This window comes from Panthera tigris, chromosome E2 (genome assembly GCF_018350195.1).
Source record: "Panthera tigris isolate Pti1 chromosome E2, P.tigris_Pti1_mat1.1, whole genome shotgun sequence".
Taxonomy (NCBI): Eukaryota; Metazoa; Chordata; class Mammalia; order Carnivora; family Felidae; genus Panthera; species Panthera tigris.
Genome location: NC_056674.1, coordinates 49,419,806 through 49,430,808, shown reverse-complemented (window position 1 = coordinate 49,430,808; position 11,003 = coordinate 49,419,806). Strand labels below are relative to the sequence as shown.

The window sequence follows — 11,003 nt, the reverse complement described above, 5'->3', positions numbered from 1 at the left end:
GGCCCCCAGGGAGGAGACGGGAGGGGGAGGGGCGGCGCGGGGCGGCGCATGCGCGGCGCGGACTGAAGCCGCCGGACCGTCCGGCCGCCGGGAGCGCGCAGGAGCCCGCAGGGAGCCCCGAGAGCGCCGGGACCCCGCTCGGGGCGGTGGCGGGGGGGCTCTGAGAGGCGCGGCGGATCGGAGCCCCCAGCCTGCCGCCGCCGCTGCCCGCCCGGGCCCCGGGGACGGCGGTCAAGATGTCCGTGCCGGTGAGTACCGATCGCCGGCCGGGACCCCGGGTCTGCTGCCCCCGGCCGGGCCTGAGACCTCGCGCCGCCCTCTGAAGGCCTAATGCCGCGGGGGCTCCGGAGCTGGGGTGGGGTGGGGGGTCACCCCACCCGGGCCTGCCTGGGCCGGGCATGGGGGTTAGCGTGGGGGCGTCTCCCCCAAGCCGGCCTCTCTGCCCCTGCCTTTCTTTCCATTCTCGCCCAGAAGTCGGCTCGGTCTGGGTTTTGTGCTGTCCCCTCCGGGAGCCCCCCCAGTACCGCTGGGTTGGCAGGGGCCTTTGTTGGTCCCGGGAAGCCCCTGGGACAGGCAGGAGTCGGCGCTGCGCCCCGGAACCCTGCCCCCCATCAGGATGGCCAGGCCTAGCGGGGACAGTTCTGTGCCGCTCGCCCTGAACCCTCCTCCGCTCCAGGGTAGCTGGGCCGGGTGAGGCGGGGAGGTCTCTGCTGCCCCCGGGAAACCACCTGGGCCAGCTGCCCTGTTGTGCTCCTGGGCTCTCAAGGATGGCCAGGGCTGGGGCAGGGTGTGCATCTCTCTCGGGACAGCCCACCCCCAGGACTGCCTGGCGGGATGCGGATCTGTGCCTGTCTCCAGAAAGGCTGATGCACTCACTTTCCCGGGAAGTTTTCCCTGGGTGCTGGGCCGGCCCCCTTCTTCCCTCCTAGCAGTGGGGGATTCTCTGCTCGCCTGACACCATCACTTCCTTGGTCCGGCAGGCCGGCTTGAGCAGCTCCCAGCCATCATGGCTCCACACTTAGGCCGGCATCTGGAGGCAGCTGGGCCCCGCCTCCTGAGGATGGCAAGTGATCCTGGCCGCCCCCCCCCCAGTCAACAGGCCTCGGGTGCAGACCCCAGCCCTCTTTACAGATGGACAGACTGAGGAAGGGGCCGACCTCCTGCGGCCTGCCCGGAAGGGGCGCCATCTGCAGGCTGGAAAGCTGTGGCTTCCAGCCATTGTTTCTCAGCCGACTTAGGGGCTTTTCCCTCCAATAGGAAGGGGCAGTGGGCCAGGGTGGCTGTCCACCTGGCCTTCTTTCTGGGACTGTGCCCCTCTCACCCCATTCTTAGGGTGAAGCAGACAGTAGGGGCTTCCTGGCAGGGCAGTGGCCTCTTAATTAACCACCATGGAGTGTGTGGAGATTACTGGAGAAGTGCTGTGTAAGTGCAAAGCATTGTTGTTATGGAATTAGAGACCCCAGCTCCTGCTGCCTCCAGAGCAGTGATACAGAGTTACAGATGAAAAAAGTAAGGCTTCCAGACTGTGCTGATGTGACCCCTCTCCTCCCTGCCCCTTCTCCACACCTGTTCTGGTTCAGAGCGGAACTGCCTCATCTTTAGAAAGACAGAAGACAGAACAGGCCCGTCCAGCCTTTCTTTCCTGCTGTGCCTCTGCAAAGCTCTGGATCTTTTCTGGCCCAGCGCACCAAGGGCCCTGCCCTGACCCTGTGGGTACTAGCCGGAAGGGAATGGACCTTCCAAGCCTGCTTGAGGGCCTGGGTCTTCAGGGCATTAGTGAACAGAGTATGTACCCGGGCCACGTGTGTAACGAGGGAGGTATGGCAGGGGGGTGGGTGCGACTTGCACAGACAGGCACTGCCAGGGACACCTGCTGTGAAGACCTGAAGCTGTGGTCCACTGTCCACACCACTGCCAGCTCCCGGTCCCTCCCCCCATTCCTGCCTATAGCCACAGCCCTCGGGGATTCTGCAGGAGGGGGACAGGGGTCTCACCATCTGCCTCCTAGTGGCCGGGCTGTCAGATCACCCTGGTTCTCTCCTGGGACCTTGGGCAGTGTCAGAGCCGGTGGGGCTGGGAGGAGAAGTTCATTTTTGGAGCAGCTGTGAAATGTTCGGAAAATTGCTTTCATGTGCTTGTGAGCGGTGAGGCCCCATAGAGGCTTCCAGGCCGAGCTGCCTCTTTAAGCCCTGCTCTTGGAACCCAGAATGGTGACTGCCCATGTGGTATTCACGGACATGTTTGGGTTTTAAGCACACCCGTTCATTTGGGCAGTCTTTTCCTGGATGGGGCTGACGCAGGCACTTTGGCCCACAGAAATTACAAGATGCTTCGGAACGGAATGAAGGGTGGTGGCAGGAGAGAAGAGGTTGGGATGGGCCAGGCTGAGCCAGGAGCGACTTCCTTGTAGAGCAGGGGGCTGTGCAGGGATTAGTTGGTCTCGCTCTGACGTTTGACCCACAAGGGCTCTGGGGCCTAGAGATGGGAGGGCACCCGGGGTCATCCTGAGTCCCTGCACAGTGCTCCTTCCTCTTCCCTGAGCTGAGGGAAGTGCTCACACAGCACCTGGAGATCTACTTCCTGGATGTTCTCTGACATTGGCCTTCTTCTTGGCACGGCCATCTGTCACCCCAGGCCTGTCTCTTCCCTCTGGCCAGGCAGGAGGCATTTGAAAGGAAAACGGCTGTGCCACCCACCTGAGACCCCTGGTGGGCACTGGCACGATTCATGTTGAGGAGTGACAAGAGGCTGGCTGCCCCCTGGCAATGTCAGGCAAGAGGCCAGTGTCTGGCTTGTAGAGAGGTTCCCTGATGTCTGTTCCTGCCACTTGCTTCCTGGCTGTGAGATGGATGCTATCATTCTAGCCTCTCTGCTCCTTTTTATTTATTTATTTTATTTATTCATTTTAATTTAATTTAATTATTTTTTAATGTTTTATTTATTATTTTTGAGAGCTAGAGAGCGATTGGGGGTGGGGCAGAGAGAGAGGGAGACATAGAATCCGAAGCAGGCTCCAGGGTCTGAGCTGTCAGCACAGAGCCTGACTCGGGGCTTGAACTCACGAACTGCGAGATCATGACCTGAGCTGAAGTTGGACGCTTAGCCGACTGAGCCACCCAGGCGCCCCCACATTATTATCTTTCTCTCTGCTCCTTTATTGATGGATGACAGGCCCTATCAAGGAGTGGAGTGCTGACATGTGTGCTGGGAGCTGGGCTCAGGGCTTCTTCACAGGCTCAGGGAGGACCTGTGTCTTGCCAGGGTCGCGTGACCACTGAGAGACAAAGTCGGGGTGGGAACCAAGTCTGGCAGCATCCGAAGCTGGGAAGTGAGCATCATCCTGCACGGCCTCTCTAATTGTGGGGGCTGTGGCCTGTTGAGCTGTCCACACAGGCCAAGGCTGCTGAGAGCCTGACCCTCTGCTTGTGGTTTTACAAATGGGAGTTTGCATAACCCCTTTGGCACCCCAGAGAGGTCAGGCAGCTTGCCCAGGGCTGTGCAGCAGGGTGGGCTTAGCCCTGTGAGGCCCCAGCTGAGGGTGATGGAGATCACTGGACCAGGCGTGGCACCTGGTTGAACCTCCACCAGCGATCTCAGGAACCTGGGTGGCTGGTTCTGTCCCAGCCAGCACCGTGATGGGAGAGCTGGCCAGGAAGCCAGGAGGCTCTACCCTGGGCTCGCCGCTGGCCTGGGCAGCCAAGCTGTGGACAGCCGGGGCCCGGTGGAACAGGCTTAAAAGAGGATGGTGGGAGGAGGCAAGGTCCTCGTCCAAAGTCCTCCGGTCAGTCTCCAGAGCACCTGGCATGCCCCTCCTCCCACCTGGCCTTGGATCTGCCTGGCCCTCCCTCTGCAGGAAGTGATCCCCAGCCACTGCCTTGCTCACCAGGTCACTTCTCACCCTCAGGTGCTCAGGCAGAGGGCACCATCCTGCGAAGCCCTCTGGGACTCATGTGTTTATCGTTGGGGTTCCCTGGTTGCTATCAGGCTTCCTCAGGGTAGGACGCAGGCCTGCTTGGCACCTCTGTCTCTGCCTTGTTGCCCCGCGTGCCCTGGCTGCCTGCTGAGGGTGTGGCACTGGGAGTGCAGAGGAGCCCCCGTGGACAGGCGGCCGTGCCCCATGCAGAGAGCCTGATGCCTCAGCCACTGTCCTGGAAGCCTGGTTGGAGCTGATTGGAGGTTTCCAGAGAGGCTGCTTCGGGACGGGGAGGGCATGTGGTGGGTTGAGGCCAAGGACTCTAAAATGAATCCTGCTGGCTTGTGTGCACCTTGAGCCAGTTACTGAACGTCTCTGTGCCCATTTTCTCATCTGTGTTACGGGATGTTAACAGCACTGAGAATTCTGAGAGTTTTGTGAGAACTTGGCCAGGGTTCCAGAAAGCTCTTTGTAACAGGCTAAAAAGTCCTACATGGCAGTTACTTTTGTTGAGGTTCTGATCTTTCTCCTGCCACCACTGGCAGGTGCAGTGGCCAAGCCCCACCCCTGGCTCTGGCCCAGTCAGCTCGGGCAGGAGCGATCAGCTCTTTGTGGCCCAGTCTTCCTCCACTGGCCCTTTGTCTATACAGTTGGTGTGTTTCCTACCAAGGCCTTAGCTTGGGATGACCCCGGACCCTCTCCTGCCCCAGCGTGCCTACAGGACCTCTGCCCCTTGAGCCTTGGATCACCAAGTACTTGTCCTCACCGCCGACGTTGAGGTGGATGCCCTGCCCTGAGTGCCCCCAGGAGTGGGTGCAGAGTTGTAGACAGTGGAAGCCAATGGGGCCCTGCAGGCCTGTCGTCAGGTGCGATCAGCAGGCTGCTAGGTTAGGGAGTGGCCCCTTCTGCAAAAAGGAGGCACGTGAGGGGGGCTCAAGCCTGTGTGTAAGGCAAGTGGGCCACAAGGCTGGGAGGATAGCACCCACTGAGTCCCCACTTCCCACCTCCAGCCGTGAGACTGTGTTTCCTAGGTGCCTATGCTCTGCCCCCTCCACCCACGGTGTCACCTTTGGGTCCCCAGCCTTTGACTCTGGCTTTTGTCACAGCTGCCTGCCTTGATGGCGTCCTGGTCAAGCCCCATTGTTTCTTTGGTTTACTCTTAGTCACTGTTTGATGGTCCATTGTCTCCCTCTCTTCAAGAAAAAGAGATATGGCTAGGAACAGGTTGGGGACTGGAGTCGAGGTGGGTTGGATGCCTGCACTGGCAGGATTGATGGTCACAAGTTGCAGCTCCAAAAGTAATCCCTTCTTGAAAGGGGATTAGAGGCTAAGGGGGCTTTTCAGTAACCTAAATTTATTATTTAAATCCTTCCAAGTCCAGGAAGGATTGGAAGCCGATTCTAGTGAAAGACACAAATAGTCTGGGATCATCAAAAGATCCAGAACTATGTAATATATGGGGAAGGTAGACATACATAACTTTAAGCTTCCTGACAGCCAGGGCAAAAAGGCAATGGTGGGTTTAGGGTTGCAATACTTATTTTTGGTATTCCTAATCCCATGCATTTTTTCCTCTGTGGTTTGTTTTATTTTTACCAGTTGAGACTCTAATAGGAATATTTTATGTGTATTGAAATGGACAGATGTTAGATGAGTTTTGACTAATGCAGACCCCATGTAACCATCAATCAAATCAAGATAATATCTCCATCATCTCAGAAGATCTTATAGTCAGCTGCCCCAGCCCCCATAGGGTGGCCAATATTCTGATTCCTCTCATCATGGCTTAGTTTAGCCTGTTTTTGAGCTTTATATAAGTGGAAACATACAGTGATACACTCTTTGAGGTCTGGCTTCTTTCGTTCAGCATAACACTTTTAAGATTTTCATCCATGCAGTATGTATCAAGAGTTCTTTTTTCACTGCGATGTTGAGTAGTGTTCCACTTATGAATATGAAATTATGGACTTAGCCATTCTCTTGTTGATGGATATCTGTCTCTCTCTCTTTTTTTTTAATGTTTACTTATTTATTTTGAGAGAAAAAGAGAGAGCACAAGCAGGGGAGGGGCAGAGAGAGAGAACCCCAAGCAGGCTCCATGCCGCCAGTGCAGAGCCCAACACGGGGCTTGATCCCGCGACTGTGAGATCATGACCTAAGCCGAAATCAAGGGTCAGACACTCAACCGACTGAGCCACCCAGGCGCCACTCTGCCTCTGGTCTTTGTATGCTGTGTATTTTTAAGTACTGACGCACTGCCATTGTTGTTGGTGTCATACCCTGTTTCGGTATATTCCAAAACCCGATATCCAAGGACGTGTGCCTTGAGGTGTACCCAGAGCGTTGTCTGTGCTGCCGGATCCTGGGTCCCCCCAAAGTTACAAGCTTGTTTAGGAAGTCGTGTGACCACACGCCGTTCTGTTGAGCCCTCCTGGGTGTCCGGGGTTTGAATTCCCTTTTTCTAGGTTGCCCAAGAGGTGAAGTGTCTTAAGTTTTTGAGTCACCTGTGTTTACCCCTGGCCCCTGTCCACTCCAGAGGTTCTGGTAGGGAGACGCTTCTAGGAAAGTAGGCGGTAGGAGGGGAGGGAGCCTTACCTGAGGGCTGCCGGCGTCCCTCCCCCCTCTCAGGTCTGGACAGATTCCTGGCCTCACTCCTCTTTGTCCCAAGACGCCCCACCAAGCAGACACTCCTGGCTGCTCTGCTTCAACTCCGAGGGGCACCGGCCCGCTGGACACCTCCCCACTCAAGGAAGGGGGAGGGGTTGCTTGAGAACCACTCCCTGCATCCAGGGACTGAACACCTCCTGCTCCACTCTCCACACTGAGCGAGTTGGCGAGCCTGGGCTATTTTTACAAATCTTTACTGTTCTTTTTTAACACATCACGAGCCTCGTGGAAGAGTCACACATCTGCTTAAAGGCCACCTCCTCAGAGAGGACCCTCCCCCGCCGCAGGCACCTCGTACGAAGTAGCCTCTGCCATCACTCTGCCGTCCGTCCGTCCGTCCGTCTCCTTCTCCTCGAGGGCTCTCAGCACCATAGGTGGTCACGTGTTTATGTGGGGGGTGGGCCCACGCACACACCCTGCAGTGCAAGTTCCCCAAGGACACGGACATGGTTTCTCAGTAGCTCTGTCCTTGTGGCGAGCAGGTGCTGAAGGAATGACCCGCACGCTGGCTGTGGTATGTGTAGTGATGGACCCCGTAACCAGCCGTTCCCCACACGGCCAGCCCCCCCCCCCAGCCCCGCCAGTGTTGGCCGGTGGATTTGGGGGCGACTGGGCTTCCCAGAAAGATTTTGCCCACGGGTCTCAGAGGAGGTTTTGTTTCTCTTGCGGTCCAGGGGCTCAGGGAAGCTCAGGGCACCCGAGCAGGGGCTGGGAGAGTAGGGAGGGCCTAGTGGAGCAGCCCAGCAAGTGCCTCCCGGTGCCAGGATGGGTGGCGCTGGTGTGTAGTGGGAGGTGGTGGGTGCTGCTGACCCCAGGGTGCCTTTGTCCACTGTGCAGTCTCATGGCCTGGTGACCGGCAGGACTGCTGGTGTCCTCACGCTTCACGGATGCGCCAACCGAGGCTCTGAAAGGTCCGGTGATGGCGGAGGGTCCCATGCCAGCTGGAGTCATTAACAGTCTCTGCTCCCGTCCTTGTGGGTGGGTTCAAGCCGGGTGAGGACTGGGGTCTGGGTGTCCTGGGACACACGGAGCCTTTCCCTGTGGGCTGGAGCAGGGCAGGTGGGACGCCCCCACGGTGCTGTCCACGGAGGGAGAAGCAGCGGTTTTCCTGGTGGCTGCCTGCCATGGCCCTGCTTTCTCCGTGTCGCCCCTTTCTGTACTCTCGCCCCGCTGCCCCTCCTGGAGTTAATGACTCCAGCTGGCATGGGACCCTCCGCCATCACCGGACCTTTCAGAGCCTTGGTTGGCGCATCCGTGAAGCGTGAGGACACCAGCAGTCCTGCCGGTCACCAGGCCATGAGACTGCACAGTGGACAAAGGCACCCTGGGGTCAGCAGCACCCACCACCTCCCACTACACACCAGCGCCACCCATCCTGGCACCGGGAGGCACTTGCTGGGCTGCTCCACTAGGCCCTCCCTACTCTCCCTACTGCACCCCCGACCCCGACCAAGTGACTGGGCAACACTGTTCCGCCTCTTTGTGGGTGTGGGCACCTGTGTTCCTGCGGAAGTAGGCTGTGAGGGGGGTTGGCAGATGGCATTTGAAGGCACCCCCCTCCAATTGCCCTGATGCTGGCGCTGGTTGCTATGAGGAGAGGCGAGAGCAGATGGCTAGCTCGGGTGGCTTCTTGACCACACCCCTGTCCCTGCTGGCCCAGGCTGTCAGCCAGATCCGGGGAGCCACCAGCCACTAAGCTTTCTCTCTGAGGACAGGGACTTGTCCCTGTGCCTGTCTTCATCCCCCTCCTCCAGCCAGGACCAAGCTCCTCTCTTCCCCTACCCCCATTTCTTCTGCTGGCCTCTTCCTCATTCCTCCCCCAGACGGTGTTGGGGACAGGGAGGGGGGTGAGCATCGGCAGGGAGGGCAGAGTGTACCTAGACCCTGACCTTCTTGCACACATGGGGGCCTCCACCTGCCAGCACCCAGGGGGATCCCCTGCCAGGAGAGTGATGGTTCTCAGAGGGAGATGGGAGGAAGGGGTGCAGAAGAGAAAGGGCCACCAGGGTCAGTGCCCTGGGGTGTGGCAGAGAGACTCTGGGAAGTGCCCCAGGGCCCAGCTCTGTCATCCTGCTCCAGCCTTGGGCCTGCTGTGAGCAGAGCCCCTCTCTGAAGCAGGCACTTTCCTGCGGGTGCCTCCACTGCTCTCTAATTTTCAAATTAGAGAAGCAATAAAAGAATTAGGAGAGTATGCAGTTTCTTCCGTTCCCAGTCCTTGAAAGAGCCAGAGGGGATAGGGGAGAGAGCTGTGAGAAGGTGGGAGCATTGCAATTGCTGGAACCAGGCCTGGATCTAGGAGGCTAGCCAGCCCTCTGCCCTCACCCCTGGCTCTGTCCTTGCACCCGGCAGTTCCACCCCCACGCTTACCAGGGGTCCTGGTTTCGACCCTGTACCTGGGTCTCTGGGCACTAGTCCGGGCACATGCTGAAGGGGCCGGCAGGCTGAGATCTGGCTCTAGACTGGCCCCGCCCACCTTCCCACAGTCAGGTTGCTCACATTAATGACAGATGAACTGCCCCATTGGTCACTGGTCACGCCATCCTCAGAGAGCAGGGAAAATGGGAAAGCTCTTTATGTCTGACAACTGCAACATCACCCTAAGAGTGTATGCTCTGCACTGTCTGGGGTCCCCTGGGGTGCTTCTCTGTAGGGACACGCCTGGGGAGTTGGGTGGGGTGGGTTACAGATGTAGCTCCCTTCCTGGCGGGGTGACCTGGGCACAGCATGTCCCCTCTCTGGGCCTCTGGGGAGTGGTGGTTGTGACAGCAGGTGTGCGGGGTGTCCAGCCGTGTGTGGCACTGGTTCTGGATGCAGCTGGATTCCCTTCTTTTCTGGCCCATCCACAGGCAGGCCTCAGCTCACAGGCTGGGTTCGAGCTTGCCAAGGTGAGTGGCCAGCCCAGGGGGAAGGCGTCAACACCCCGTGGCCCTCCAGATACATCATTTCTTCCTGTTCCTGGGGCTGGCAGCACTCACCTCCGGCCTCAGGAAATCCTTTCCTGCTGCCGCTCCCAGAGCTGCCGTCAGCTGACCCATCCGCCACCCTCTCCTGCTGCTGGGAAAGCGACTGCCTGCCGTGGCACTCTGCAGGCCATTTTAGTCTGCTGTTTTCATTCACCTGGTCATAAGCGTTTTCTTGCATAATTTCTCACTCTTTGAAAGTGGCTATCTTGTCTTTTTAAATTTTTTTAAGTTTCTTTACTTATTTTGAGAGAGACAGAGACAGCACAGGGGAAGGGGCAGAGAGAGGGAGAGAGAAACCCAAGCAGGCTCTGTGCAGTCAGCTTAGAGCCCGATGTGGGGGTCGAACTCACTGAACGTGAGTGAGATCATGCCCTGAGCTGAAACCGAGAGTCGAGAGTGGGAGGCTCAACCGACTGAGCCACCCAGGCGCTGGGAAAGTGGCTATCTTAATAGCTACACAATATCCCATTGAGAAGGCAGTCGCCTATAGTTGGGCCTTCAGGTTATGCCCCCTTTTGTTTGCTGTTACAAATGCTGCAACAGACATTGTTGGGCTGAAAGCAAGAATAGTTCTTTGTGCAGTGGGTTTGACCTGAAGATTAAGATGCAAAAAGCCCAGAGAGCAGCGCTGGGTCCCAAGCTTTTCCTCCCATTTAGGGTCTGGGATCAGCAGCAGCCTGCACCCCAGTAGACACTCTAATGGGCGGATGGGAACCATCATCCCCATGTGCTGGTCCCACCATGTTTCCTACACAGCCAGCTACTCTGGGCTCAAAGGGGAGGAGTTGGCGACACCCCCCCTCCAGCCCGGGGCGGGGTGGGGTGGGGCTCCTCCTCAGCCAGCAACACCTCCGCCTTCTCACGCTCATCACTGCCCCCACATTCCCCTGTACTGCCTGTGGGGGTGGAGGTGCTGGGCCCCAGTTCTGAGCTCACTTGTGTTTGGGGAGTGCTTGGGTCTCAGCTGCTTGTCCTTTGGGGTCTCCGGGCGCGACAGCTTCTTTGGCTTTCCGAGCCCTGGTGCCCCTGTGCCCTCATTCTCTTCCTGCCCTGTCCTGAAGCACCACCTGTCTAGCAGCCCCTTTGTCCCTTCCCTGGCCATCAGCTCTGATCCTTTTGTGGCTGGGAGTCTATAGAATGGGGCCAGGGGCGGTAAACTGGGTCTCAACCTCTTCATCACGAAAATGGGGCTAATTGCAAAGCTTGTTTTACAGGATCTCTGCGGGCGTGAAATGAGCACATAGTCATAGAGCTTGGTCCAGGGCCAGCATGGAAGCTCTCCTGGGGGCTATATCACTGTCAGAGCTTCTTGGCCCCAAGGGTCTGCTTCCCCACACATCCCAGCTGCAGCCTGCCCAGGGTGCCCCTCTCCCACCCATCTACCTGCCGGCCTGGGAGGGGGCATTCCTCTCTCCTTTCAATTCCCCCTCCCCCCCCCCCCCCCTTCCATCACTGTGGGG

At 58.2% G+C, this 11,003-nt stretch overlaps 1 protein-coding gene across 1 annotated transcript in view; it reads left to right on the top strand.

The window, feature by feature from the left end:
- The first annotated feature begins 84 nt into the window (after window positions 1-84).
- Window positions 85-11,003, top strand: part of BCAR1 (BCAR1 scaffold protein, Cas family member) — a 38,121-nt gene continuing 27,202 nt past the window's right edge. The window contains exon 1 of the mRNA XM_042969227.1: window positions 85-248. Within this exon, the coding sequence (XP_042825161.1) occupies window positions 237-248 (12 nt within the window). The 5' untranslated portion in view covers window positions 85-236. The remainder of the gene's footprint in view (window positions 249-11,003) is intronic.